The 24706-nt window shown below is 51.6% G+C and overlaps 2 protein-coding genes across 2 annotated transcripts in view; one reads left to right on the top strand and one right to left on the bottom strand.

The window, feature by feature from the left end:
- Window positions 1-20004, top strand: part of thoc2 (THO complex 2) — a gene marked incomplete in the record, with an annotated part of 26157 nt that extends 6153 nt beyond the window's left edge. The window contains 28 exon segments of the mRNA XM_067229102.1: window positions 225-420; window positions 531-569; window positions 739-869; window positions 1180-1281; window positions 3615-3699; window positions 4784-4877; window positions 5046-5126; window positions 5320-5416; window positions 6036-6153; window positions 6272-6451; window positions 6913-7077; window positions 8595-8870; window positions 9141-9282; window positions 9872-10029; window positions 10145-10273; window positions 10666-10797; window positions 11026-11210; window positions 12029-12204; window positions 12417-12519; window positions 12771-13153; window positions 13298-13356; window positions 15136-15171; window positions 16527-16658; window positions 16787-16853; window positions 17948-18090; window positions 18348-18424; window positions 18851-18904; window positions 19103-20004. Coding sequence (XP_067085203.1) covers window positions 225-420; window positions 531-569; window positions 739-869; window positions 1180-1281; window positions 3615-3699; window positions 4784-4877; window positions 5046-5126; window positions 5320-5416; window positions 6036-6153; window positions 6272-6451; window positions 6913-7077; window positions 8595-8870; window positions 9141-9282; window positions 9872-10029; window positions 10145-10273; window positions 10666-10797; window positions 11026-11210; window positions 12029-12204; window positions 12417-12519; window positions 12771-13153; window positions 13298-13356; window positions 15136-15171; window positions 16527-16658; window positions 16787-16853; window positions 17948-18090; window positions 18348-18424; window positions 18851-18878 — 3514 coding nt within the window.
- Window positions 20005-20231: 227 nt separating this feature from the next.
- gria3a (glutamate receptor, ionotropic, AMPA 3a) overlaps window positions 20232-24706 on the bottom strand; it is a 54054-nt gene continuing 49579 nt past the window's right edge. Inside the window, 2 exon segments of the mRNA XM_067229103.1 lie at window positions 20232-21745; window positions 22025-22273. Of these exon segments, the coding sequence (XP_067085204.1) occupies window positions 22028-22273 (246 nt within the window). The 3' untranslated portion in view covers window positions 20232-21745; window positions 22025-22027.

Raw genomic sequence — 24706 nt, 5'->3', positions numbered from 1 at the left:
TTCTGTCATGGCCCGCCAGAGTCGACTCCCCCCCCTCCCCCTCTCCCTCTCCAAACCAGGACTCCTCCCCAACACCAGCTTTTGATGTCATAATGCGCAAACACACACACACAACACAGAAGGCTGACTGGCCAACGTGGCACGTGTTCCTCACCGGCGCTCTCTCATCCCGCGTTTGTGTGTGTTCCTCCCCCCTCCCTTTCCTCCTCCCCCCCCCCCAACAGAGCCGGGGTCCCCAAAGGGGCCAAGGGCTGCGTGCTGAGGCCCCTCAGGAACAAGAGGGCCCCGCGGCCGGCCGAGACCTTCGAGGACCTGCGCCGGGACGCCTTCCGCATGCTGTGCTACCTGGGGCCCCACCTCTCCCACGATCCCATCCTCTTCGCCAAGATCGTGCGCCTGGGCAAGGGCTTCATGAAAGAGGTACCGGTGGGGGGGCCATGCCTTCGAATCGGGCATTCGACCAGTTTTGAGTTTCAAACGACGATCGATGTCAACTCCTTGTGCATGTTTTCACCCCCCTCCCCCTCCAGTACCAAAGCGACAGTCGAAATGAAGTCAAAGACAAAATGGTGAGTTGTCTGGATTACCCGTCGGGGGTCGACGCCCGACTTGAAGCAGCAAACACACACACACACACACTCCCAAGGTGTTAAACGAGCCTGGCGTTCTATCAAGCGCGCACACACACACACGCCCAGACTGCTGAGGTGTTTTAACCGGCGCCCCGCTCTGCCCCAGGACACGCTCCTGAGCTGCTTCTTGAGCATCGCAGACCAGGTGCTGCTGCCCTCGCTGTCCCTGATGGAGTGCAACGCCTGCATGTCGGAGGAGCTCTGGGGCCTCTTCAAGCTCTTCCCCTACCAGCACAGGTGAGCAGCACACGCGCACGCACGCACGCACACAGGCAGCAGCACGCCAGTCGTACCGCCAGTCACGTGCACGAAAAACAAAACCCAACATTTTCCCGTCTGTTTTTTCGATGCCCGACACCCACAGAAACACCCGCAGAAACAGCAAGCGTGTGGGTTTTAGTTATTTTATATTCTCATCACCCCCCCCACATCCCCTCGCAGCGCTGTTTGCTGTATTCGTAGTATTTGAACCCCCCTCGCTCCCACCCACCTGTGTGCTATACCGGCTGTAATCCCACCCACCTGTGTTCTACCTGTGCTCCCTCAGATACCGGCTGTACGGCCAGTGGAAGAACGAGACGTACACCAGCCACCCACTGCTGGTGAAGGTCAAAGCTCAGACCGTGGACCGCGCCAAATACATCATGAAGTGAGTCACGCTGCCGCCGCCGCGCCCACCAGCCCGAGTCCTCCGCCGCCATCCGCCCTCTCTCCTCTCCCCGTTCTGGCGTGGCAATTACCAGTCCCGCTTCACACACACACCCACCATCCATGCCTATCCTTGTTTTTTCTTTTTCTTTCTCCGTTTCGTCGTTTCCTACGTCTCTAGCGGCGAACCCCCTTCTGACTTTTCCCCGACGATGCTCCTGAAAAATCCCAAATTAGCATTTGTAAAGAGATGCATGTGCAGCGTTCGGATGATGAAAGCCCGTGAAAAGTGTTGGACGCGGGGCGGAGAGATGAGAGGCCTTGCTTCCTGCGCTCAGGGCCGCCCGGCAAGCCCCCTGAATGACCTGCGGCGGTTGCCATTGGAAACGGTGTCCGGAGAAATGCGTGTGTGCGTGTGTGTGTGTGTGTCGCCTGGTTGATGTGGGCGCTAAAGGAGCACGCACACGGGGCCTGGTTACCATGGTAATGGTTGGGTTGGCACGGCGCTCGGCCCTATTCAGCGCCTCGCGCGGCTTCCTTTGATACGAGAGCTCAGCGTCTCCGCACGGCGTTCCGGGGAAGAGAGCCACGTTAACTGGGTCACTTGTGTTTCAGGCAAATCCAGCCTTTCTGCAAACGTTGGCCTAACCACGAACACACACACACACACAGATAATAGTGTGGATGTGCCCCCCCCCCCCTCACAAGCCGAGACCTCAAGTACATAGGTTGTAGTACTGCCATGTACACCAGCACGTGTTAATGCCCGGGGACCCCTGTGTGTCTGCGTTCCCTGCCAGGGGACAGGGAGGGGGGGGAGGGGGAGGACGGGGAGGGGGTATTCCCAGCGATGCCACCCAACACAGCCCGGGGCCGCATGATCATGTATGACGGAGCAGCCGCTCTGGGAAGCTAGCGATGCTTGCCTTTCCTGCTATAACCCCCCTCCTCCTCCTCCTCCTCCTCCTCCTCTCACTGGAAGAATATAAAAAAGGTCACCCTACTCTTTTGTATTTTAATGCATGTTGGCAGCAGGGGTTTGTGTTTGTGTGTGTGTGTGTGGGGGGGGTTATCAATATTCCACTTCCAGACAGGAAGACAACCAAGTGGTGTGTTGTCTCCTGGCTCCCACACACACACACACACACACACACACAGACACAGGTTTTGTGAACACTTTGTGTTCCTGCGAAGGCGTTCCCAGCGATTGTTTCAGCCTGGGTGCGTGTGTGATCGCCATGACAAGAGGAACCGCGCCAGGGGGGTGTGTGTGCGTGCGTGTAACCACTCCCAACATGCATCACTGTCTGGATTCGGTCTAAGGGGGACACTTTGGTGTTTGTGCGAGAAATGCGTGAGGAGGATGGCGCGAGTGGGACCCCCAGCCAAACATTTCGCCATGGCCTTTCTTGGCAGAGAGTGTGTGTGTGTGTGTGTGTGTGTGTGTGTGTGTGTGTGTGTGTGTGTGTGTGTGTGTGTGTGTGTGTGTGTGTGTGTGTGTGTGTGTGTGTGTGTGTGTGTGTGTGTGTGTGTGTGTGTGTGTGTGTGTGTGTGTGTGTGTGTGTGTGTGTGTGTGTGTGTGTGTGTGTGTGTGTGTGTGTGTGTGTGTGTGTGTGTGTGTGTGTGTGTGTGTGTGGTGCCCACGAGCCCTAGTGCGAGAGAGTAGGACGGAGCCCATCGTAACAGAAGTTGCGATGGAGGGTTCAGCCGTCGCCCCCCGGAGACGCAGAGTGGGATGGAACAAGCCCTCGTCTCTCTGCGGAGGGAGGGGAGCGGGTCTGCACTTAGACGCAACCCAAGTGCCTGGAGACCTGTTCTCTCTCGCTCCCCCTCCCCCGCTCTTGATTATTCATCTGCTTTTTGTTCGTCGGGCGGATTGTCGTTCTGGCGTGGGTAGGTTGGGCTGAAGCAGTCAGCCTCGATTTGGCAGACGGGTTCTTGACGGACAGGACTACCACTCGACGGGAACACTGGGAGACGTTCTCCCGGTCGGGCAGTGCTGTGGTTCATTGATGGTGTGTGTGTGTGTGAGCAGGCCTCCAGACTGACATGACCCTGGGCTTCCTTTATCGTGCCGTGCGACGAGCTGAACGGTTGACGTCGACCGACTTATTTATATACTTGTTTACTTGGCGTCGATGGAACTGAAATGTTTGAATGCGCGACATGCAATGAACTTGTCTCAGGTGTGTGTGTGTGTGTGTGTGTGTGCGTCAAGTACGTCTACTTCCTTCCATCTAGAAATCTCCAGACCACGGAGCCAATGCGTTGCCCTGACACCTTCAAGTAAACGCCTTTTTATCTCTTGTCCCCCCCCCCCCCCCCCCCCCCCAGACGCTTGACCAAAGAGAACGTGAAGCCGTCTGGACGCCAGATAGGCAAGCTGAGCCACAGCAACCCCACCATCCTCTTTGACTACGTACGTATTCTCTTCCCTCTTGTCCTTTCTCCCGTTTGTATGTGTTTTTCTTCCTCGCCGGCTCCGTGTCCCGCCTGCCCGATCGCCCAGAGGAGCGCTTTTGCCTCCGACGCTAATGTTATGCCGCGTGAGTGATGCTCCTTGGCGCCTTTTTGAATAGTTAATGCCTTCCTTCGCGTCAGCCTCGACCGTGACTAATGTCCGCTCATATCTGGAGACGGGGCGAGAGAGATATGTTTTCTTTTAAAGGCGTTTGCTACAGATAAGGACCGGCCGCCGTTAAAAGACGAGCTGCGGAAAGGGGGTGGGGGGGGGGGGGGGGGGGACTGATTGTAAATGGGATTTCTCTCTGCGACTCTCGTTATTCTTCATCAGGCTGTCTTGGGACAGAACACCTTCCTCACCTCCTCTCCCCCCCCCCCCCCCCCCCCCCCACACACAGACACACACAAACCGACTTCCCTCGTGGCATAAGCCTTAAATCTCTCATCTCGAATACAACCGAGCAGAGCAGGCGTCCAAACATGGAGAGGGGCAAGAGGGTTTGGGGGAGGAGGAGGAGATGAGCCGTGCTGTGTGTGTGGGGTGGGGGGTGGGGGGGCCTCAGCGGGACATTAATGGAATGAGAAAGGGCCTGCCTCATGCTGACAGAGTAGGGAGGGGGCTGGAGAGGGAGAGAGGGGTGGGGAGGGGCGGGGGGGTCCACTGAGTCAGGAGCTGTGTGCCTCTCTTGGCCCCCAGCCGGGCTGCGGGGCCCCCTGCTCCGGTTGAGAACTCCCCCTCTCCTCCCTCCCTCCCGCCACTATACCTCCACCTCTCTGCCCTATTCAACATCAAGTCCCCGGCCTCCAAACACAGCATCAAGGTCAGTTCACCGGCACCGCATTTGCGTTATTTCATCCAATACCACGCCCTTACGTAACCCTCCCCCACAGTCAGTTTCGGTGTCGCCCGGAAAACGACCACAAGACGTTAAGTCAGAAGTTGTCGTCGTGCGTCGAGCTCGGCTACCCCTCGTCTCAGGAGCGAATCCCGACGCGCAGGAGCGGAACCTTTTCTTTTGACCCTGTGTTTCGCCCCGCAGATCCTGTCCCAGATCCAGTGGTACGACAACCTCATCGGCCCGGTGGTGGACTCCCTGAAATACCTGACCTCGCTCAACTATGACGTCATGGCGTGTATCCTTTTTCACGCCTCGCCGGTGTGCGGGTCGCACGCGTGGGTCTGACCTCTGACCTGCGAGGAGGGGGGGGGGGGGGGGGGGGGTTAGGGGTCTGTTTCGAAAACGCATGTCTGTTTTTTTGTTTTTGTTTTTTTGTTGCGTCCCTTAACCCCGCCCCTCGCAGACTGCATCATCGAGGCGCTGGCCAATCCCGAGAAGGAGAAGATGAAGCACGACGACACCACCATCTCCTCCTGGCTCCAGAGTAAGTGGCGCCGCGACGGCCTGGCTCCGTAGCCAATCAAGACAGACCACACGACTGGTTTGACCATGCTGTGTGTGTGTGTGTCGGCAAATGTGGTCGTTGACTCCAGGTGTACCCCCTCCTGTTCTCGGACCGATGGACCCTGACGTAACCCGCGTCATCAACTGTTGTTTTTCTCCCCCCCCCCCCACAGGCCTGGCTAGTCTGTGCGGAGCCGTGTTCCGAAAATACCCCATCGAGTTAGCCGGGCTCCTGCAGTACGTGACCAATCAGCTGAAAGCAGGGAAGAGGTAAGGGTCCTTCCTCCCCAGACGGGGGGGGGAGGGGGAGGGGGGGAGATTTGTGATTGTCTGGAGAGGGGAGGGTTTGATTGAGCGCGAGGCAGTTCTAGAGAAGCGACGGATCATCAGGATGGGGGGTTCTCTCCACCGTGGCTATCCACGATCTGAGCAGGCCGACCGAGGTCAGACCTGAGAGGAGCTGGAGGGGAGGAGGAAGTCAGGGGGGGGGGGTGTCTCTGGGCTGAGCTGCTGAGTAATGTGGTGCTGACGGCGGAGGCCGGTGACTGTGTGGGTGTTTGGTCCTCTGCCCCTGTCGTCTCTCGCCATAAAGGGGGGGGGGGGGGGGGGGGGGGGGTGTAATTATCTCAGCGCCGGCGTCTCGGCAACGGCCGGTGTCAGCAGGTAGTGAATCACAAGGCAGACCGGTTTCCGGGCCCTTCCGCCCAGGGCCACGGGCGCAGGGGGAAGTAAATAGCGGTGGGCGCCGCGCCACGGCTCGCTGAAAACAAGGCCGCGGAATATAATCTCCCCGCCATTGTTTCTCGTTTCTCTGCGCCCGTGCCAAGGAAGCGCTCACTGTGTGTGTGTGTGTGTGTGTGTGTGTGCGTCCCTCCTTCCTTCCCTGCAGCTTCGACCTGCTCATCCTGAAGGAGGTGGTGCAGAAGATGGCCGGCATCGAGATCACGGACGAGATGACCTTAGAGCAGCTGGAGGCCATGACCGGAGGGGAGCAGCTCAAAGCCGAGGTGCAGCCCTCCCACAAACACACACACACACACCGGTCGTTAGCCCCGAGCGGCCTTGGTTCCCCCCCCCCCGGTCGAGCGCCCCGCGTCACCCCGGCTGCTTCTCCTCCCTCCGCAGGGCGGCTACTTCGGCCAGATCCGCAACACCAAGAAGTCGTCCCAGCGGCTGAAGGACGCGCTGCTGGACCACGAGCTGGCCCTGCCCCTGTGTCTGCTGATGGCCCAGCAGCGCAACGGGGTGGTGTTCCTGGAGGGCGGCGAGAAGCACCTCAAGCTAGTGGGCAAGCTCTACGACCAGGTACCCCGCCGGCAAAACAGACCCTCGTTTACACCACTTTCAGCCAAACGATTTGCGTTTCGTTTGTTGTTATCGAGATATGGGGGGGAGTGGGTACAACAAACGTGCAAAGTGCACTGGGTTCTCTTGGTTCTGTAATTGCATCATTAGTCTCCCTCCTATGCTTTCCTCGGACGCTGTTTTTGTAGCGATATGACACAACTTGAAAATGATTCCTGCTCCAGTTCCCAGGTGCCTCCTTAAGGTTATGAGCTTTGCTCTGCCGTAATCACCGAATCTGCACCCCCCCCCATCCACGCGGTATTAGGGCACGCCCTGACGGATGGCTTTAATAAAGCCGGGTTTGGCGCGGCAACCAAATGAGGAGCCGTGGGGATTCACAAGCCCCCCCCCCCCCTCCTCGTAAGTCCAGTGTAAAAGAATGCTCACTCGCTCCCCTCTCCTCCTCTCCCCCTCCACAGTGTCACGACACCCTGGTCCAGTTCGGCGGCTTCCTGGCCTCCAACCTGAGCACGGAGGACTACATCAAGCGCGTGCCCTCCATCGACATCCTCTGCAACCAGTTCCACACCCCCCACGACGCCGCCTTCTTCCTGTCCAGGCCCATGTACGCCCATCAGATCCTGGTGAGTACAGCCCCTCAGCCCCCCAGCCCCAGCCTCAGCCCCCCAGCCTCAGCCCCCCAGCCCCAGCCTCAGCCCCCCAGCCCCAGCCTCAGCCCCCCAGCCCCAGCCTCAGCCCCCCAGCCTCAGCCCCCCAGCCTCAGCCCCCCAGCCTCAGCCCCCCAGCCTCAGCCCCCCAGCCTCAGCCCCCCAGCCTCAGCCCCCCAGCCTCAGCCTCAGTCCCAGCCTCAGCCCCCCAGCCTCAGCCCCAGCCGGTGTGCCAAACAAACCTCGTCCTCCACAGACACTCCCAACAGGGATCTTTTTCCGAGAGAGGGATGGGACGTGCGTCCCGACACAAACAGGCTCTCCCGCCTCGTCCCGCGAGCCGCCCGTCCCTAACCACGGCGTGAGACGTCCCCGAGTCCCCCCTCTGGCGCCGTCACGCCACCCCGAACCAATTGCGTTTTGACGCGCGTTCATCGCGGCGAGGGACGGACTCGGGGAGTCCTTGAGAGCGCGATCGGACACGGTTCTCTCCCCGGTGTGATTTATACACGCGCCAGGGATAAGTGGAACTAACCCAGCGGTCTACCTCTGCAGAATGGGCCCCCCCTGCAGCAGTAGAATGGGCAGCTTTTAGGAGAGTCTGTATTTGCAAGTGACGCTGCAGGAAAATAGGAAGAAAAAATTCGATCTAGCCTGGTCTAATTCATTCCCCTTGGCGGGGGGGTGATTTTCGATGCAGTCATGGCGAAGTCGGAAGCATATTTGTAGGACATGAGTCAATCGCTGTCGGCTATACCCTAACCCACAAATAGATATTCTCCATATTCCCAGAGACGCGTCATGGTATGTTTTGTTTATTGCAATGGTCTTAACGATTCATTCAACCGAAATAATAGCTGCTATAAGTTGACTACAAGTTCACTCAAGCAAGATGTAGTGTACACTAGCATGCATCAAACTCGAGAATGGAGGAGAGAGAGAGAGGATGACAAAGGCAGGGAGTAAGCTATCAAAAGGTCGCTTGGGGACCTCATTCATTATTTGGCCCCGGACCTGCTTTAGATGAACGAGTGTCAGTTGTCTCCCGTGGCTGGTCAAGCAGCCCCCAGCCTGACCTCCCTCTCTACCTCCCTCTCTCCCCCCACAGTCCAAGTACTGACCCCCCTCTCTCCAAAGTCCAAGGGAGTCAGGTGGCTGAGCGGTGAGGGAATCGGGCTAGTAATCCGAAGGTTGCCAGTTCGATTCCCGGTCATGCCAACTGACGTTGTGTCCTTGGGCAAGGCACCTACTTGCCTCGGGGGGAATGTCCCTGTACTTACTGTAAGTCGCTCTGGATAAGAGCGTCTGCTAAATGACTAAATGTAAATGTAAGTACTGACCTCCCTCTCTACCTCCCTCTCTCCCCCCCACAGTCCAAGTACTGACCTCTCCCCTCCCCCCCAACAGTCCAAGTACTGACCTCCCTCTCTCCCCCCACAGTCCAAGTACTGACCTCCCTCTTTTCCTCTCTCTCCCCCCCCCTCCCCCCACAGTCCAAGTACGACGAGCTGAAGAAGGCCGAGAAGGGCAACCGGCAGCAGCAGAAGGTGCACAAGTACGTGGCGGCGTGCGACCTGGTGATGGCGCCCGTCCACGAGGCCGTGGTGTCCCTGCACCCGCCGCGCGTCTGGGACGACCTGCGGCCCCAGTTCTACGCCACCTTCTGGTCGCTGACCATGTACGACCTGGCCGTGCCCAACAACGCCTACGACCGCGAGGTCAACAAGCTCAAGGCCCAGGTCAAGGCCATCGAGGAGAACGCCGACATGGTGAGTCCCGCCCCGTCCGTCCCCCTCTCTTTTGGGCAAAGCTGCTCGCGCTCTCTCGCCGGGGCAAACCGCTAATCTCTCCCTCGTTAGCACCTCATTAAACACACTCCACACGCCCAGCGAGCGAGCGCCCGTCATCTCATTTTTTGAAGGCTTCATGGTAATTTCAGCCGGGGGGGATACCGTTAGCTTCCGTGAGCTTGCGCCGCGGCGTGGCGGCTAACCGTGTCACTGTGTTCCTCCCCTTCCCTGTCGCCCCCCCCCCCCCAGCCCCTGAACAAGAAGAAGAAGGAGAAGGAGCGCTGCAAGGCCCTGCAGGACAAGCTGCAGGAGGAGGAGAAGAAGCAGCTGGAGCACGTCCAGAGGGTCCTGCACCGCCTCAAGCTGGAGAAGGACAACTGGCTGCTCGCCAGTAGGTTGACCTCCGCACCTCCGCACACGCACGTTATCAGAAATACCGGGCGACGGAATCAAATTTGAGAGGGAAATTATGCTAACCGGGGTTTCCGTGCTATTAACTTTTCAATAGCATTGGGGTTCTGTTCGCGATGGCTTATCGTTTCGGTGGGCAGTCAGGCGTGTATGTGTGTGTCCCAAAGGATACGAAAACGAGTTTGTGTACGCGCGCGCGCGCGCACAGCTCCCATTGGCACGTCGCCTCTCCTTCACCTCCTATCGGGATATCCAAAGTGCCGGCTTACTTTACGGTGTCGGGTTGGTGCCCCCGCAGCCCGGCGCCAGCTGCCGCCTCGCTCGCTTCATCAGATTACGTGTCAGTCATGTTTTAACGAGTACGCCGAGCCACTACATACAGCCAACTGTTTTGGAAGCGTCAGCTAACGCTAGCTCTCTAAATCATCCGCCCCTGCTCTCCTCGGGGTGACGGAAGCACATCGTACGAACACGGGAAGTGCATTTGGAAAAGCGCCCCCCGCCAGACTTATCCGTTCATTGTCTCTGTGTGTGTGTGCGTGTGTGTGACCCTAACTCCTCCCCTCCAGAATCGAGCAAGAACGAGACCATCACCAAGTTCCTGCAGCTGTGCCTCTTCCCCCGCTGCATCTTCTCCGCCATCGACGCCGTCTACTGCGCCCGCTTCGTGGAGCTGGTGCACCAGCAGAAGACGCCCAACTTTTGCACCCTGCTCTGCTACGACCGGGTGAGGGGACGAGAGACCCCCCCCCCTCCCCCCCCGGGGGGTTGTTGACCGGGGTTGTGTCCATGGGAGTTGTTTAGGGTGGGGTTGTAACGCTTCTCCCCTCCCTCCCCTGCAGGTGTTCTCTGACATCATCTACACGGTGGCCAGCTGCACGGAGAACGAGTCGCGGCGCTACGGGCGCTTCCTGTGCTGCATGCTGGAGACGGTCACCCGCTGGCACAGCGACCGAGCCGTCTACGAGAAGGTGCCCGGCCTGACCGCCTCCCTTCTCTCCTTTCCTTCCTTCTTTCTTTTTTTTCTTCCTTCCATCCTTTCCTTTCTTCCTTCCTTCTTCTCTTCTTCCTTCCTTCCCTTCGTTCCTCCTCTCCTTTCCTTCCTTTCCTCCTTCCATCCTTCCTTTCCTCCTTCATCTTTCTTTTCTTCCTTCCATTCCTTCCTTCCTTCTCTCCTTTCTTTTCCTTCCTTCTCTCTCTCCCTTCCTCCCTTCTTCCTTCCGTTCTTCCTTCCTTCCTTCTTCCTCACCATCCACCACTGAAGACATGGAAATCTAAAGCCATAGCTTATGAACATGGACAGACCCCACAAGCTTGCAGTTCACCTGCGTGCGTGTGTGTGTGTGCGTTGCTCCTCCTCCAGGAGTGTGGGAACTACCCGGGGTTCGTCACCATCTTCAGAGCCACGGGCTTCGACGGGGGGAACAAAGCCGACCAGGTGGACTACGAGAACTTCCGGCACGTGGTCCACAAGTGGCACTACAAGCTGACCAAGGTGAGGCTCCCCTTCTTTACGCTGCTTCGTCCTGCCACCGGTTGTTTCCAAAGCGGCCTTGTTCGTTTTTTGATTGCATTACGTGGTCCAGTATTACTCATGACAAGCCTGGGCCAACTGTTGACTTCCCCTTCTCTAGGGAATGCTATCGTCTACGAGTTCAGAGCTGTGCGTGTTTGTACAGTCGTAACACAACCACTTACACCCCCGCCCTCCCTCTCTCCCCAGGCCTCGGTCCACTGCCTGGAGACGGGCGAGTACACCCACATCCGGAACATTCTCATCGTGCTGACCAAGATCCTGCCCTGCTACCCCAAGGTGCTGAACCTGGGCCAGGCGCTGGAGTGTCGCGTCCACAAGATCTGCCTGGAGGAGAAGGAGAAGAGGCCCGACCTCTATGCCTTGGCCATGGGGTAACACCGAGTTCACCAGCCCCTTGCGTCACAGTGCAGCTTCCTCTGCGTTCACGAGCGTCTAGGCAGAAGTGGGATTTAGCAATTTAGTCGTTTCGTGTGTGGGGTGGGGGACGGGACGGGAAATTGCATTGTACGCAATTTAAACATTGCGAACAATGTTGGAATGACTTAATTCCTGGGGTTATAAATAGCATCTCCTTGGTACAAGAACGATGTTTTCTCGCTGCAATATTTTCCACTAAGTACCAGTGGTTCTCGTTTGTGTATTCGCGTCTTGTTGTTGTTTTCACTGCGCGTTGTGACGGTCCCTAGTGTCTGTGTCTTTTAGACATTCTGGCTCGCTACGAACGTGCGTGATTTGATAATGCGATGGCCCGGTGCGGCTGGAATAGATTGGAATTCCGGGGGAACGTCTGTGGGATTCTCCAGGGTTTCAGACGGGTCTATAGAGGATTACGGAGGTGGAGGGATGAGGAAAGGCTATTAATTCATTTGTTGCCTGGATGGAATTTGTCTGGCTAGGACTCGCCTGGCATTACCAAGCTTCCAGCCACAGCTGAACACACACCCACCGTCCGCCACGCGTCTTGACAAGATGTACCTGGCAAATCCTCCGAGATAGACCGTTGCCAGCCCGTTGTGTATCCTCGTGTGTGTTTGCGCCGGCCGGCGTTCGAAAGACTGGAGAGATTTTCCTGTGTGTGTGTGTGTGTCTGCGCGCGTCGGTGTAATCAAGCACCTGGCTGGGAGTCCCAGCCGTCAAAGCCAGCTCCCATGCCCGGGCCCCTGTGTTAACCCAGCATGCCTTTTCACAGCTACTCGGGTCAGCTGAAAGGGCGGAGGGCGCACATGGTCCCCGAGAACGAGTTCCACCACAAGGAGCAGCCGGTGCGCAGCGCCACCCCGGCCAGCCAGCAGAACGGCCCCGGCAACGCGGGCAAGCCAGCCGCCGGCGCCGGCAAGACCGACGAGGGCTCCACCGAGGACGCCGGTGAGTTCCAGCCCCGGAAAGCCGCGGCGAGAAGTAGCTCTCGTGTCCTTTTGAAAAGCGTCCGGACGGGACGGAAGGCAGCCCTGGGCTTGGTGTCTGAACCACACGGCGACGCCGCGTGGCGATATATGAATCGGGTGTCGGCAAGTGTTGTTTTCTTGAAGTGTTGCTCGGCGCTCAGCTCGGTTTTGCGTTTTTTTCCCGCCCGATAGATCGATCCAAGGAGAAGTCTCAGGGGGCGGCGAAGCCAGCGAACAAGACCAACAGCACAGCGGCCAGAGTGACCACCAGCAACGGGAACGGGGCCCCCAACAGGTAGGAAGGCAAAGTGCCTCCCGGCTGGCGACGGCGACCAGGCACTGTGCCGCTTAGGAACTCAAATGTAACTATGGATAGCTGAGGCTGAAATGGGATTAAAAGGAAATGAAAGCTTTTCGTCTACAGTAGACGGTTTTATTAGCTTGTTGTTGTTGTTAGCTCTTTTTTTACATTTGTTTCTTAGCTGTAGGACATTGGTATTGTTTGTTGACTTTCCCTCTAACCAAACACCCCCGCGTTCCCCACAGCACCAAAGCCATCAAAGAGCGGGAGGAGAAGGAGAAGGGGGGGAAGGAGAAAAAGGAGAAGAAAGACAAGACTCCGGGCAGCACTCCGGAGGCGAAGGGCGACGGGCGCCGCGACAAGCAGCGGGACGAGCGGGCGGCCAAAGAGGAGCGGGCGCCGCGCGAGGGTAAGGAGAAGACGCCCAAGGCGGACAAGCTGAAGGCCGAGGACAAGGGCGGCAAAGACGACAAGGCCAAGGCCGGCAACGGGGAGCCCAAGGAGCCGTCCAGGGAGCGCGACGCCGCCGCCAAGGAGCCCAAGAGCAAGGAGAAGGGGGACCGCGGCGCCGCGACGGGCTCCCTCAAGTCTCCGGTGCCCCGATCGGAGTCTGCTGAATCTGAGAGGGGTAAGAAGCTCTCCCGACCCCCACCCCTCGCCGTTCCTGTTCTCAGTCGTCATCTCAAAGTGTCTTTGCTGCTTGCTAACCGAAACCACGCGTAAATACTCACTCTGACATCTCCCCCCCTCTTCTCCCCCCCCCCACCCCCAGATCACAAAAGACGAAAGCTCGACGCCCACTCTTCGCCATCCCACTCCTCCTCCGTTAAGGTTAGTATGGCCTGAGGACCGGCTGTGCCCGTGTTTCTTCCCTTGTCCCCGCCGGAGCGTTCCCCATCTGTATTTTTCCGTGTCCCATCCGGCACCTCAAGATCACGGAGGAGAGGTCACACACACACAGGGCGAGAGAGAGAGAGAGAGAGAGGCGCGCCCAGGAGAAATCACCCCCCCCCCCCACCCATCCTTAGACCGATTGGGAGCTGGGAAAAGAAATTCCATGGACTTCTATCCTCGGTTATTTTCCTGAGCCGGGGGGGGGGAAACCTTCAGAGACTTGAATAATGTATATATCGATTACTTGATTAGTGAAATATTTACCTATTTTCATGTGAAGGAAAGCAGTCAAAGTGCCTTTGAGAAGCGAGGGGAGTTTCGATGCCTTTCTATAATCAAATTTTTTTGGAGAGAGAGAGAGCGAGCAATATATTCCTCCAACATAATGGCTTCCAAAGACGGCCTCCCCGTTTTCACCCTTCAAGATTAAAGGGAAGAATTCCGGATTTCGTTTCTCGATGAGCTGTTTCCCAGTCCAAAATAGCATCCAAAACGAAGATTCCTCCTCCCCCCCCCCCCCACCTTCTCCTATTTTGCTGCAAGCTGAGAAGATTTCACCGTCGAAGCGGCGTGACCAGTCTTTTTCTTCTCCCCCCCCCACCCCCCTTCATCCTCGGAGTCTGCGGGGGAGTCCAGCAGTGGTATGATCCCGGCGTCTCCAGGAGCAGAAAGTCTGTTTGCTGTAGGAAGGGCTGCCGCCCCCTGCTATCACCTCAACACCCCCCTCCCCCCTCCCAGCACACAAATGTAGTTCGTTCTGTCCAACGCCACTCAAGATGTGCGCAGTCGTTCCTGTTGGCCCTTCGTCCAGTCTACAAAACCCACCAGCACCAACCTCCCCTACGCCACCCCCCACCCCCTCCTCCTCCACCACCAGCTCCCATCAACCCTCAACTCCCCCCATCCCAACCCCACCAGACGTCCTGCCACAAGTCCTGGAAACCAAAGCCACCAGCAACCCAGGCAGAGAGAGAGAGAGAGAGAGTGCAAACAAGAGGAAGAACACCTCACTTTTGCACCAGCCCAAACCAAGAAATACTCGAGGAAAATAACGCAATCCTACCCGCTGCAAAAAGAGGGAGAGAGAGGGAGAGCGAGTGTGGGCGAAGCCTTCTGGATCACCTGGAGCGTTGCCCAATCCCTCGGAAGCATGTGATAGGTTTTTATGTTTACTCTACACCCAGAGAACTAGCCTCCCTGTGTCTTAACCATTCTGAACTGTAAGTGACAACAACAGAACTTATGAATGTAGCAAATCAGTCTGTAAGACCCAGAGCACACACAGCTCAGTATTTTTCACACACGTAGTTGTCAAGTTAGATTTTTAGCAGCACGTGCACTATACACAGATGTAACATATCAGCGGTACTGTAGCAAAATTGGAGAGAAAAAAAGACACACATTGATATGCTGCATTTAATACCAGTTTTTTTGGGGGTAGAATTTGAGATTGTATTCCATCACACTCCTCAGGGTGTTCCTATGTAAAGCTTTTATAATGTCATCTCAGATGTTAAGATCTCGCCTCTGTTAATAACCTTGTCTAAGCCTTAGCCCTTGAAGGTCAATGGTCGTTCGGGGGGGGAAAAAGGGTTCCCGTCGACCTGTGCCGGCCATGGACCACACCCCCCCCCCTCCCTCCTCCTCGGCCTCCGACTCTTCTGCTGTCTGACAACCTCCTCTCAGTTCATCTGTCGTCTCCATTCATTCCTACAGGACAATAGCAACGAACTCAAGGATTCTGCTTCCAAGGTTTGGGCGCGCTCTGTTTTGCACCTTCCGCCGCTTTGCTTTGACCCGAATTTGCTCGCCCGTCGTCGCGTTTTTAAAAGAGTAGAACGGAATCTTTTAGGAGCTAGCCGTAATGTTCCCTTTTGATTTATTTGAGAATATGTGTGACCCACTTAGACTTACATTTAGTCATTTAGCAGACGCTCATATCCAGAGCGACTTACAATAAGTACAGGGACATTCCCCCGAGGCAAGCAGGGTGAAGTGCCTTGCCCAAGGACACAACGTCAGTTGGCATGACCGGGAATCGAACTGGCAAACTTCGGATTACTATCCCGATTCCCTCACCGCTCAGCCACCTGACTCCCTTGTTCAATAGTTACCCACATTCTCAGCTTAGGTGGAGGCGAGATGCTTCAAGATGACTCAGGGGGGCCAGAACCTGTATGAAGTTGAATTCATCCCATATTAAGAGCGATGGAGGGTGGGGGAGACGAGAAGGGCTTGTCTATGACAGCAGCCCCTTTGTGGATGTGGAGAAAGTGCTGATCGTGCCACTTGCAAGAGGGGGGGAGGGGGGGGGCACACTGAGGCTAAGAGGGCAGAATTTCAAGCAGGCAGCGTCTCCTTCATCTCCCCATGATCCGTTTCTACGGCCGTCCTTGAGGTCTGCGGTAGACAAAGTTTATCTCCAGTTGGGTTCACTTTCGATTGACCTCCTTCAGACCCTCGCACACTCCACTATACGCCGACCCCAGATGCATTTTTGATATTTGTCGAAAGAAAAACACCTCGTCCTTGGACAAGTTTTTTTTTGAAGTAGTTGAATCGACTTTATTTCCTCACTGTGTAGACAGGGCTCTAATAATTCCCCATGTCTAGTTTCTCCATCTCCCACCAGGCAGACGAAACCATAGATGGATTCAGGTGAATAATTTAGACTGCAGCTCACAAGCTTTTTCTTTTACGAGCTAATTTTATTTTTTCCATGGGGGTTAGACAACGTCGTTTCTCTGGCACTACTGTCAATATGTTCTTGCTTTGGTCTTTCCTCAGTTCCGGTGTTCAATAGTCTGCCTTCCTTATTTTGTTTTGTTTCGCGCATGTTCCTGAATATTTAACCTCCGCGGCTAGATTTAGCTCGAGGAACTGTCAAGACACTCGCTTGTTCTGTGAAGCGATTGGGGTAAAAACACAGAGGGGAATGTTGTTGACGCCGGGGACTTGGAGAGGTGAGTGAGTTGAGGGAGTGGAAAAGAATCCTGCCGAGGTGCACCGTCCACACGACAGGAAGTCCCTCCACACGACAGGAAGTCCCTCCCCTCGGATGCTGCGCGTGCCCTAATTACGCCTTTAACGCGTGCGTGTCTTTGCAGCACCATATCAACTACAATTCGGTCGCGCGGTCCAAGAGCAGAGAGAGGGAGATGGACAAGAAAGACACTGAGAGCGCGCGAGGCCGCTCCAAAGAGAAGAAGGACGAGAAGGACAAGAAGGACAGGAAGAGGGTGAGTGACGCTGCAGTGCATTGTGGGAACTGCACACACCCATCTGCCCCCCCACGTTTTGTGGCCTTGCATTGTCAAGATGGGGGGGGAGGCAGATTTACTGACAAATTCATTTTGTTGCTCTTTAGGACCACCTGAACAGCGAACGCGAAGCGAGTCTGGAATCCAAACGCAGGAAAGATGAGAATGGAACCAGTAGGTGTTTCTGCTTTAAGAAAACCCTGTGTATACATCCTTTTCCCCCCTCCAGACATAAGCCTAGACAACAGGGAAATCTGGCAGCCAGGAGGACAAATGACACACAAAAACTAACATCTGGGCCATACCCTGCAAATAGGTTGCAAGTCTTTATGCAGCCAATGAGTAACCCTCCGTGTACCCAGCATGTGGCCCATCAGCCACAACAGGGACAGTGCCGCCTCGGGGCACAAACCAAAACCTCCAGGTGCCCCTGTTCGACCCCCCCCCCCCTACCCCTGGGGCAAGAATCGCTCAATCAAAGAAATCGGGAGACGTTGCCGGTACAGGTACTCCCAGGGTAAAAGGCGAGCTGCCTTTTGGTGTCCGGTCATCCCGTTAACTGGAACGAAGCGGCGTGCCTGAGCTCCACCGGCAGAGCAGGTTCTGTGTACAGGGAAGGCTAACACCACCCTGGAGGCAAGCATATCTGTGATCAGGTTAGGACTACCTGAGGGAAGGGGTGCCGGGAAGGGATAATGGGATGTTAAGGGTGCCCCCGCGGCTGTACCAGATGAAGGACTCTCTACTGACCGGTGCGCAAAAGCTGGGGAACTCACCCCAGGGGAACTAGAGAGGGAAGGATACTCCTTCGACGCCAAGACCGCCCTATTGAGGTTCGAAAGATAGAAGGGCTTGACACCTTAGCGCCAGAGAAACGCCTGGAACGAGATGCCCGAGTACAGGGTCGACTGTATCCTTGGAGTAACGACGAAGGAATTCAGTGACAAAACGCAAAATAAGGAGGGTTGCGAAACCCGGATAATTTATGGCGAATGATGCATGACCTAATATCCCTGAATAAAGGAGCACTTAATTGACACAGGACAGTGGTGAACCTGTTGCGTAACCACCAGAACGTAGAGATTTGCTCAACACACGGTGGACACGCGTGCCGAGTCGAGGACAACACACAGGTCACTAGACACACGACGCACCCGTCCATCTAGCCGCTGTTTCAATGACTTCCTTCCCTTCCAACCGAACAAGTGAAACGACCCCAGCGCGTTCCGCCAAGAGAACCAAACATGTCTTGTATTCCCCTCTCCCAGATTCCACCAAACACAGCAAGAGTGCCAGCCCCTCCTCTGACTCCCCTGTCCCCGCCGACAAAGAGAAGAGCAAGAGGTCCAAGTCCTCCAGCAAGGAGAAGAACGAGTCCGTGAAACCCGAGAGACTCTCGGGCGGCAAAAAGGTAGGCAATGACGATTGGTTCCTAAAGGTAGGCTGGTCCCGCCTCCAGCTTTAGGAACCAATGACGATTGGTTCCTAAAGGTAGGCTGGTCCCACCTCCAGCTTCAGGAACCAATGACGATGGGATAAAATACGTTGTCATAAGTAGCGTTTTTGCTCGCCATCACCCCCTCTGTGTCGTGCGTGGTCGCTGATGGCAGTTGCAATGCCTTGACTTGACATTTTGTTCTTGGTTTCTTCTACCCGTGGCTTCTGAAGGAGTCCCGGCATGACAAAGAAAAGGCGGACAAGAAGGACAAGAGGGACAGCAGTGGCGGGAAGGAAGAAAAAAAACAATATCCTTAAATGTTTGTTTTTGGTGGAAAACTTGAACCAAGAAATGGTTTCTTTGACTTCAGTTAGTAGACTTAGTTATTTTCTTTGTGTTTTGTGACACAGTTTTACTTTCTTGTTTATACACACACACACATCTCACAGGGTCTGTCTGTATCCTAATTGGTTGTTGTAGTTTTTGTTACCTCAGAATTCAATGGTAGCTTGACCAAAATTTCCTGAATTCTCTAGAGCTTTGGTTATTAACAGTTAGAATACGCTGTTCGTTTCTATAGTTCCTTGAAATTCCGGTAATATTGGTGAAGTTACTTAGTTATTCATTTCACTCCGCAAAGGAATCCCGGTTAATATGAATGGGCTGTGGGATCTTCTAGTTAGTACACTAATGAACATTTTTCTATCATCAATATTTCCCTTAATGATGATACCCATAAATCGTCTGACAAGCACAGATAATGTGTGCTAATGCAGTGCAGATGACGGTAAGATTCAAAGTACTGTCCCCTTCTCTTGATTTCATTTCACTTTTTTTTTTACTATTCATTCTGTCCAAGCTGCTTTCAGTTACGGCAAAAATCCCAGAATCATGTGGTCTGATGTTGTTTTCTTCCTTCCTTCACCACCACCTCCCCCCACCCACCCCTGTTATTCTGCCCTGTTGCCTCTTGTGGCCCCGAAAGAGAAGAGAAGCCGTGCTTTTACCCCCCCGCCCCCCCCCGGCCCCTCCACCTGTACCCTGTTGATAACTCGCACTCTGTTCCTCTCTGCCTTGCTCAGTCTTGACAGGGGGCTGCATCTGAATTGTTCCTCTCATTTCTGCCTGTGTTGTTTTTCGTGTACTGCCCTCAAGTGATGTTAGCTGTAGTGTTTGAACTTGCAGATCTCCTTTGTTCCCCCCCCCTCCCATTTCAGTGTATTTCAGTAAACAGCTGAAAAATGTTTTTTTTTTTTTTTTTTTTTTTTTTTACTTTTGAATATTGGCACAATGTGCTATTCAAATCACGACATGTTATTATACTCAGACATCTGGAAACGGTATTAAATGCTCTTTCGAAAGCATAACGGCATACATTGGATAATCATATGCTTGATGGAAAATGTCATCTTTTGGTCCATGTCAGGCTTTTTCCCCCCTTTGCTTGTTTTATTGAAATTAACACTCTCCACACTTTCATTTGCCTCATCTAGTTGTGTCTATTTATTTCTCCTTTTAATCCAGGCTAAAAGTTAGGCATAGTTGATTGAAATGATACAAATGACCAGTTTGTATATTATGTGTACAATAATAAAGAAGGTAACATGTACGTCATGTCATATGTTATTTTTATTTTTTTGATGTTCCTTGCTATGACCATTATGCGATAGTGTGTTATCAGGTTTTTAAATGATTTGTAAAATGACAGTTCCTCCTTGAAGCAAATAAAGAATTGTAAAAAATGAATAAAAATAAAAACATTTCAAAAGCTTTGTACTCCAAATGCAAATGTTTCGAAACAACTTTTTGGAGTTTTTATCTGCTGTACTTTACAAGTGTATGCTTTTTTTTTTAAACTAATAAATGATAGTTTTCTTAGTGAGTCAACCTCTTCTTGTGGCCTCTTACTGTGACACTGAAACTGCTTTCTTCAGCATGTATGTTCTAATGAACTGATGTAGCAGGATATTTACATGTACTCAGTGGGGAAGAAATACTAAGGCATTATCTAAGAAGACTCCCAACGGGTTATGGTTTTTAGAATCAGTTTTTATTTACAAAATGTAATAAAATTCTTTGTACACGACCTCACTAATGAGGTTTAATATGCCCACACATGCAGTTCTTGTTTTCACTATTTAGCTTGGCAATTTTCTCATTGCTGAGGTGCAGTTACAAATTAAATCAATTTTTAAAACAAAAGACAGAAAGGATCACATGTTGAGATTGTATGCTAACTTCCTAGGGTCTGCAGTAGGCTGCAGTATGGTAAAGCGATCACCAATTTCACATGCATCTTATAAGGGAAGAATTGAGAAGAAGCCTTGATAAACTAAACAAATATACAGGTTTCTTAACATGTATGGTTCCGTACCATTTATAAATAAGTTTTCGTGTAATTTTGTTCTGTCTTGGCATGTTGTCAGAGTAGCGTAATCACAGTTTTTGTAGAAACAAACACGGAACATTCTTTAGTACACGTTTCTCCACTTTTCCTCTTTTCCGTTCACTACATCATCAAATTTCAAGAAAGTACACACAGGTAAAGAGAAAATCGAATGCAAATTACAACCGAAGACAACTGAATATAATGTGCTATTTTTTACCAAAGTGTGAAGATACTGTAGTACTGTAGAGCTTGTATACTCAGATATCGTTGTATTGCACTGATACTCGCTCAATGTCAATGTGTACGAAGTGTGATTCATTCTCAGACTCAAAGGAATACCCAAACCATTTATACTGTACTGGATAGGGTGTCCATGATTAAAATATTTGCAAGCGTCAGTTCTTCTATTGAAAACCTTATGGCACCATGTGTGTTCAAAAATCTGTTTCAAATTTTGGCAGTAGTGACGAGGGGGTTTAAACCAAATACTGCATTGTAATTATTACAATAATCTAATTCTACCTAAATTAAATGTTAGCTTGTACATCAGGCTCAGGAAATTGGCAGGACCTATGCAATTCCAGATTATCAATGGTGTCAAAATATCAAACGAAATAAAGAAAAGAAAAAATGGGTAAATACTGATTAAACTGATCCTATCTTATTGATGTGTCCGTAAATACCAAGACACAGACAATAGCCTTATAGTAAAATAGGTAGATGACCTTCAGAACATTAAATAAATCACAACATATTTTCAGTTAAACATTTCACCACTAAAATGTCTGTTAATGATTCAAAATACCTCAAATGTACTCCAGGATGGGTTTGATGGCAAGTAATGGCTTTTTAAATTCAAAATAATCTAACTAAAACATTTCCACCCATTGATAACAGCAGTTCAGAATTTTCTTTGTAACAATGTTTTCTGTCTATGTCCCCCCCATGTTATTTTTAGGATTTCTTTTTTCAAGTGAACTATAATTGAGTTGCATTGCTCTGTAAGGCACTAAGAGAGGCAAGTCCACTGTTTCAAGAAGCGCAAGTCCTATTGCGTCATCGTCGTCGATTATCGTGCAAGGCTTGGCAACCCGGGATGGGCATTTGTTGACAGTAGGTTTGGGTCCAAGCTGATGACCAAGTCTGTATCCTCCAGGGGGCCAGCCGCAATGTGTTGTGTTCCCACAGAAAGGCTTTGCCTTTTACCAGACACCCTGGTGGAAGCGACAGACTCCACATCTGTGAAAATCAAGACAGTCTTTAAATAATATGATTTTTAGTTCAAAGTCTTCAATGGAATATAATCTAAATGTGTGCATAAAATACCCCCCCCCCCCCCCCCCCCCCCCCAAACAACTGCACGAGTGTTTGTCCATTTGCCTTGAAGAAAGCAGTATTTACAGTATCACTCACTAAGCAGCCAACTGAAGGCCAATCAGATTACTATAAACGCTCATGGAACTGACACAACATCAATTCAGAGACACACATCTGATGAAGAACTATAAAAACACATACCCTTTATATCTTAACACTCTCCGTTCCGTACACATTGTAGCCTTCTCTGTAAGTGGCAAAGTTCTGGGTGTTTGCCGGAGGAGCTGGTTTAAAGTTTTGCGCATTCTTTGCCAGTTTCAGTCTTTTGGTTTCTTGCCGTGACTTATAACAGAACTCTACCAAAGCCACAGTCATAGCCAGCCCCAGCCCTCCGACCAAAATATAGAAGACACCAGCCACATTGCTCAAGCTTAGCGCACTTGTCTTGTCCTGGGGAACGTAAAGAACAGAGTTAAGAATATTTTACGGACATTTTCTCTGTGACCTCAAACAGAAAGCCTAATCCCCTCATTGCCCCCCCACCCCCACCAAGAGGCCCTTAAATCAAATCTATTTTTAATATAGAGACCACCACTATTGATAGAATAATGGGCATCCCCAAGTGAAATAAAGTTTGTTCTAGAAACAGACACTGAATCATCTGGAGACGTGTCTACTGCGGGTTACTGCTGCACTAAGGTAAACTGCAGACGTTGACACGTGAATGACTTTCCCACGCTCAAGTCAAAAGCTTCGAGTAACTAATAACTCTGGCGTGTCCGTCAATCCATAACTTCAAGAGTATAGGTGAGTCAACTCTGTTTGTTGTTAACTGCTGGATTGGTGAATGTAGATAGAAAGAATTGATCTAACCCTAATCTGTGGCTTGTTTGCCAGGCCACCTCTAAGGAAGATGGTCAATGTCGTACAGGTCGCCAAAAAAAAAAAAAAAAGCCCTGACCTTGCTACAGTTTGATACTGCACAGTAACTTTTAGGTACCCTCGCCAGACTTCATCTCACAATTTCATGATGGGAACTGAACCATTTTGCTGCTACTAACATCCAAACTTCAATATTGAAACGTATTTATAAGAGTTTTACCATTTACATTTTAACCCTATGAGTGTGCCCAATAGGATGTGCTATGTTGAGTCGCTAAAAACCCTGTGGCGTATGTCCCCCACGTTTCTCAGAGGGTTAAATAACTGGTTTATGAATTCCTTTAACTTCATGAGGTGTGCAAACAAAGTCTCCTTATTGCCACATCTCACATTTCAAACGTGACTGTCAAACACCACTTAGCCCACTCGGTGGCCAGGTGGCGTTTGACTGTCAGTTTGGAGTTTGTCAGAGTAAGTAAACTTGTTAGTAAGTCACACCGCATGATGGTAATGGATTTAATATACTCAATTAGCACGCAAATAAGTAAGGACACTAATAAACAATATTTCAATAAAAGTTTGGTTAACAAAACAGCAGCATAATGGTTACAATTCTGTGGCTCTCAATGTCGAATAATATTAAATAATGAATACATGTAATTCTGCATATTTGGAAGGCATGCTGCACCTTTGATAACAAGTCTAAGATGTGTTGAAATCTTATCATCATAATCATGTAATGAATCATTATATTACTATAACAATTGTAATGGTAACATGAAGTATGTGTAAGAGAGAACAGTGTGATGCTAGTGTTTAAAGTGTTTCACGTGTGGCAGATGTAGCATTCAAAAAAGAAAGAAAGGAAAAGAGAATCAAATGAAAAAGAATAGTATAGCTACAGTATTAGTAGTATATTTGGATTATGTATGTTTCAGATATTTGCATATGAAAAATTAAGTCAAAATGCAATTTGAAATCAATACAGAAAGACCTGCAGCGACTGACCTTACTTCCAGAATCCTTGGTTCCACATTCACCCTTATCGTACCACCATTTGTTTTTCAGCTTGTCTAAGATGCCTTGCTCACTGAGTTTCAATACTGCAAGGTTTACAGGAGTTCTTCACGTGGGAAATAACATAAATAACATCATATCATGTTATTTTATGTTATTCAAAATATTTTAACTACTTTATACTTTACAAAGCGATAGAGCAGGGTTCTGGCCAGATAATCACAGAGAGCAGGCAAATACTAGCTTTTACCTGTCATACACCAAGTCTACCCCTACCATGCCAGACCCCACCTATATCGCTTTGAGTAATCGGCACACTGTTCAAAGTAGACAAAATTAGAACTAGCACAATAAATAGCTACTGTACAATCATGGTTAATGATGAACAGAAGAGGTGTGATCTTAGAAGCACATGTAGCTTTTGTTCCAAATGTTTAGCGGAGTGGATCTAACAGGAACCCTTTCTTGACTAACAGATAGACAAAAACCAGCAGTCCCGATTTTGTTCTAGCTGAGGGTAGCCAATGTCTCACAAAAACACCAATTTTTGCATCCACAAAGCAGGCCCAATAGGAATAACTACCAAACAAATGTGTAGGAGCAAAGACATAATTTGGAAGAGCTTGTGTCTGGCCAAAATACTGTTACATCTGTGTTGCTGTGAAACAGTATCGGTGTCAGAGAGTTGCTCTTTTTCAATTTCTACTTGCCCTGTGGTGACAGGTAGGTCTGATGGATTAAGAGCAAATTTGTAGCTAGATAGAATTTCTTCCCGCTCAAACAGTTTAGGAATCATACTGTGGGGGCTATTGGTTTGTAAGACATCATGCTATCTACGTGACTGCTAGATTTCTGTGTTTACTTTCTTTCAAAAAAATGCCAGTGTTCTTTAACTTCTTGAAATATATTGTATTCACCACTGCACTCTTTCAAAAAGAATGTAATCGCTTAAATTTAGAGAGGAGGAGGAGAACGTATTGTCGT

The sequence above is a fragment of the Osmerus mordax genome, chromosome 25, assembly GCF_038355195.1.
Source record: "Osmerus mordax isolate fOsmMor3 chromosome 25, fOsmMor3.pri, whole genome shotgun sequence".
Taxonomy (NCBI): domain Eukaryota; kingdom Metazoa; phylum Chordata; class Actinopteri; order Osmeriformes; family Osmeridae; genus Osmerus; species Osmerus mordax.
This window is presented reverse-complemented; position numbering and strand designations above follow the sequence as displayed.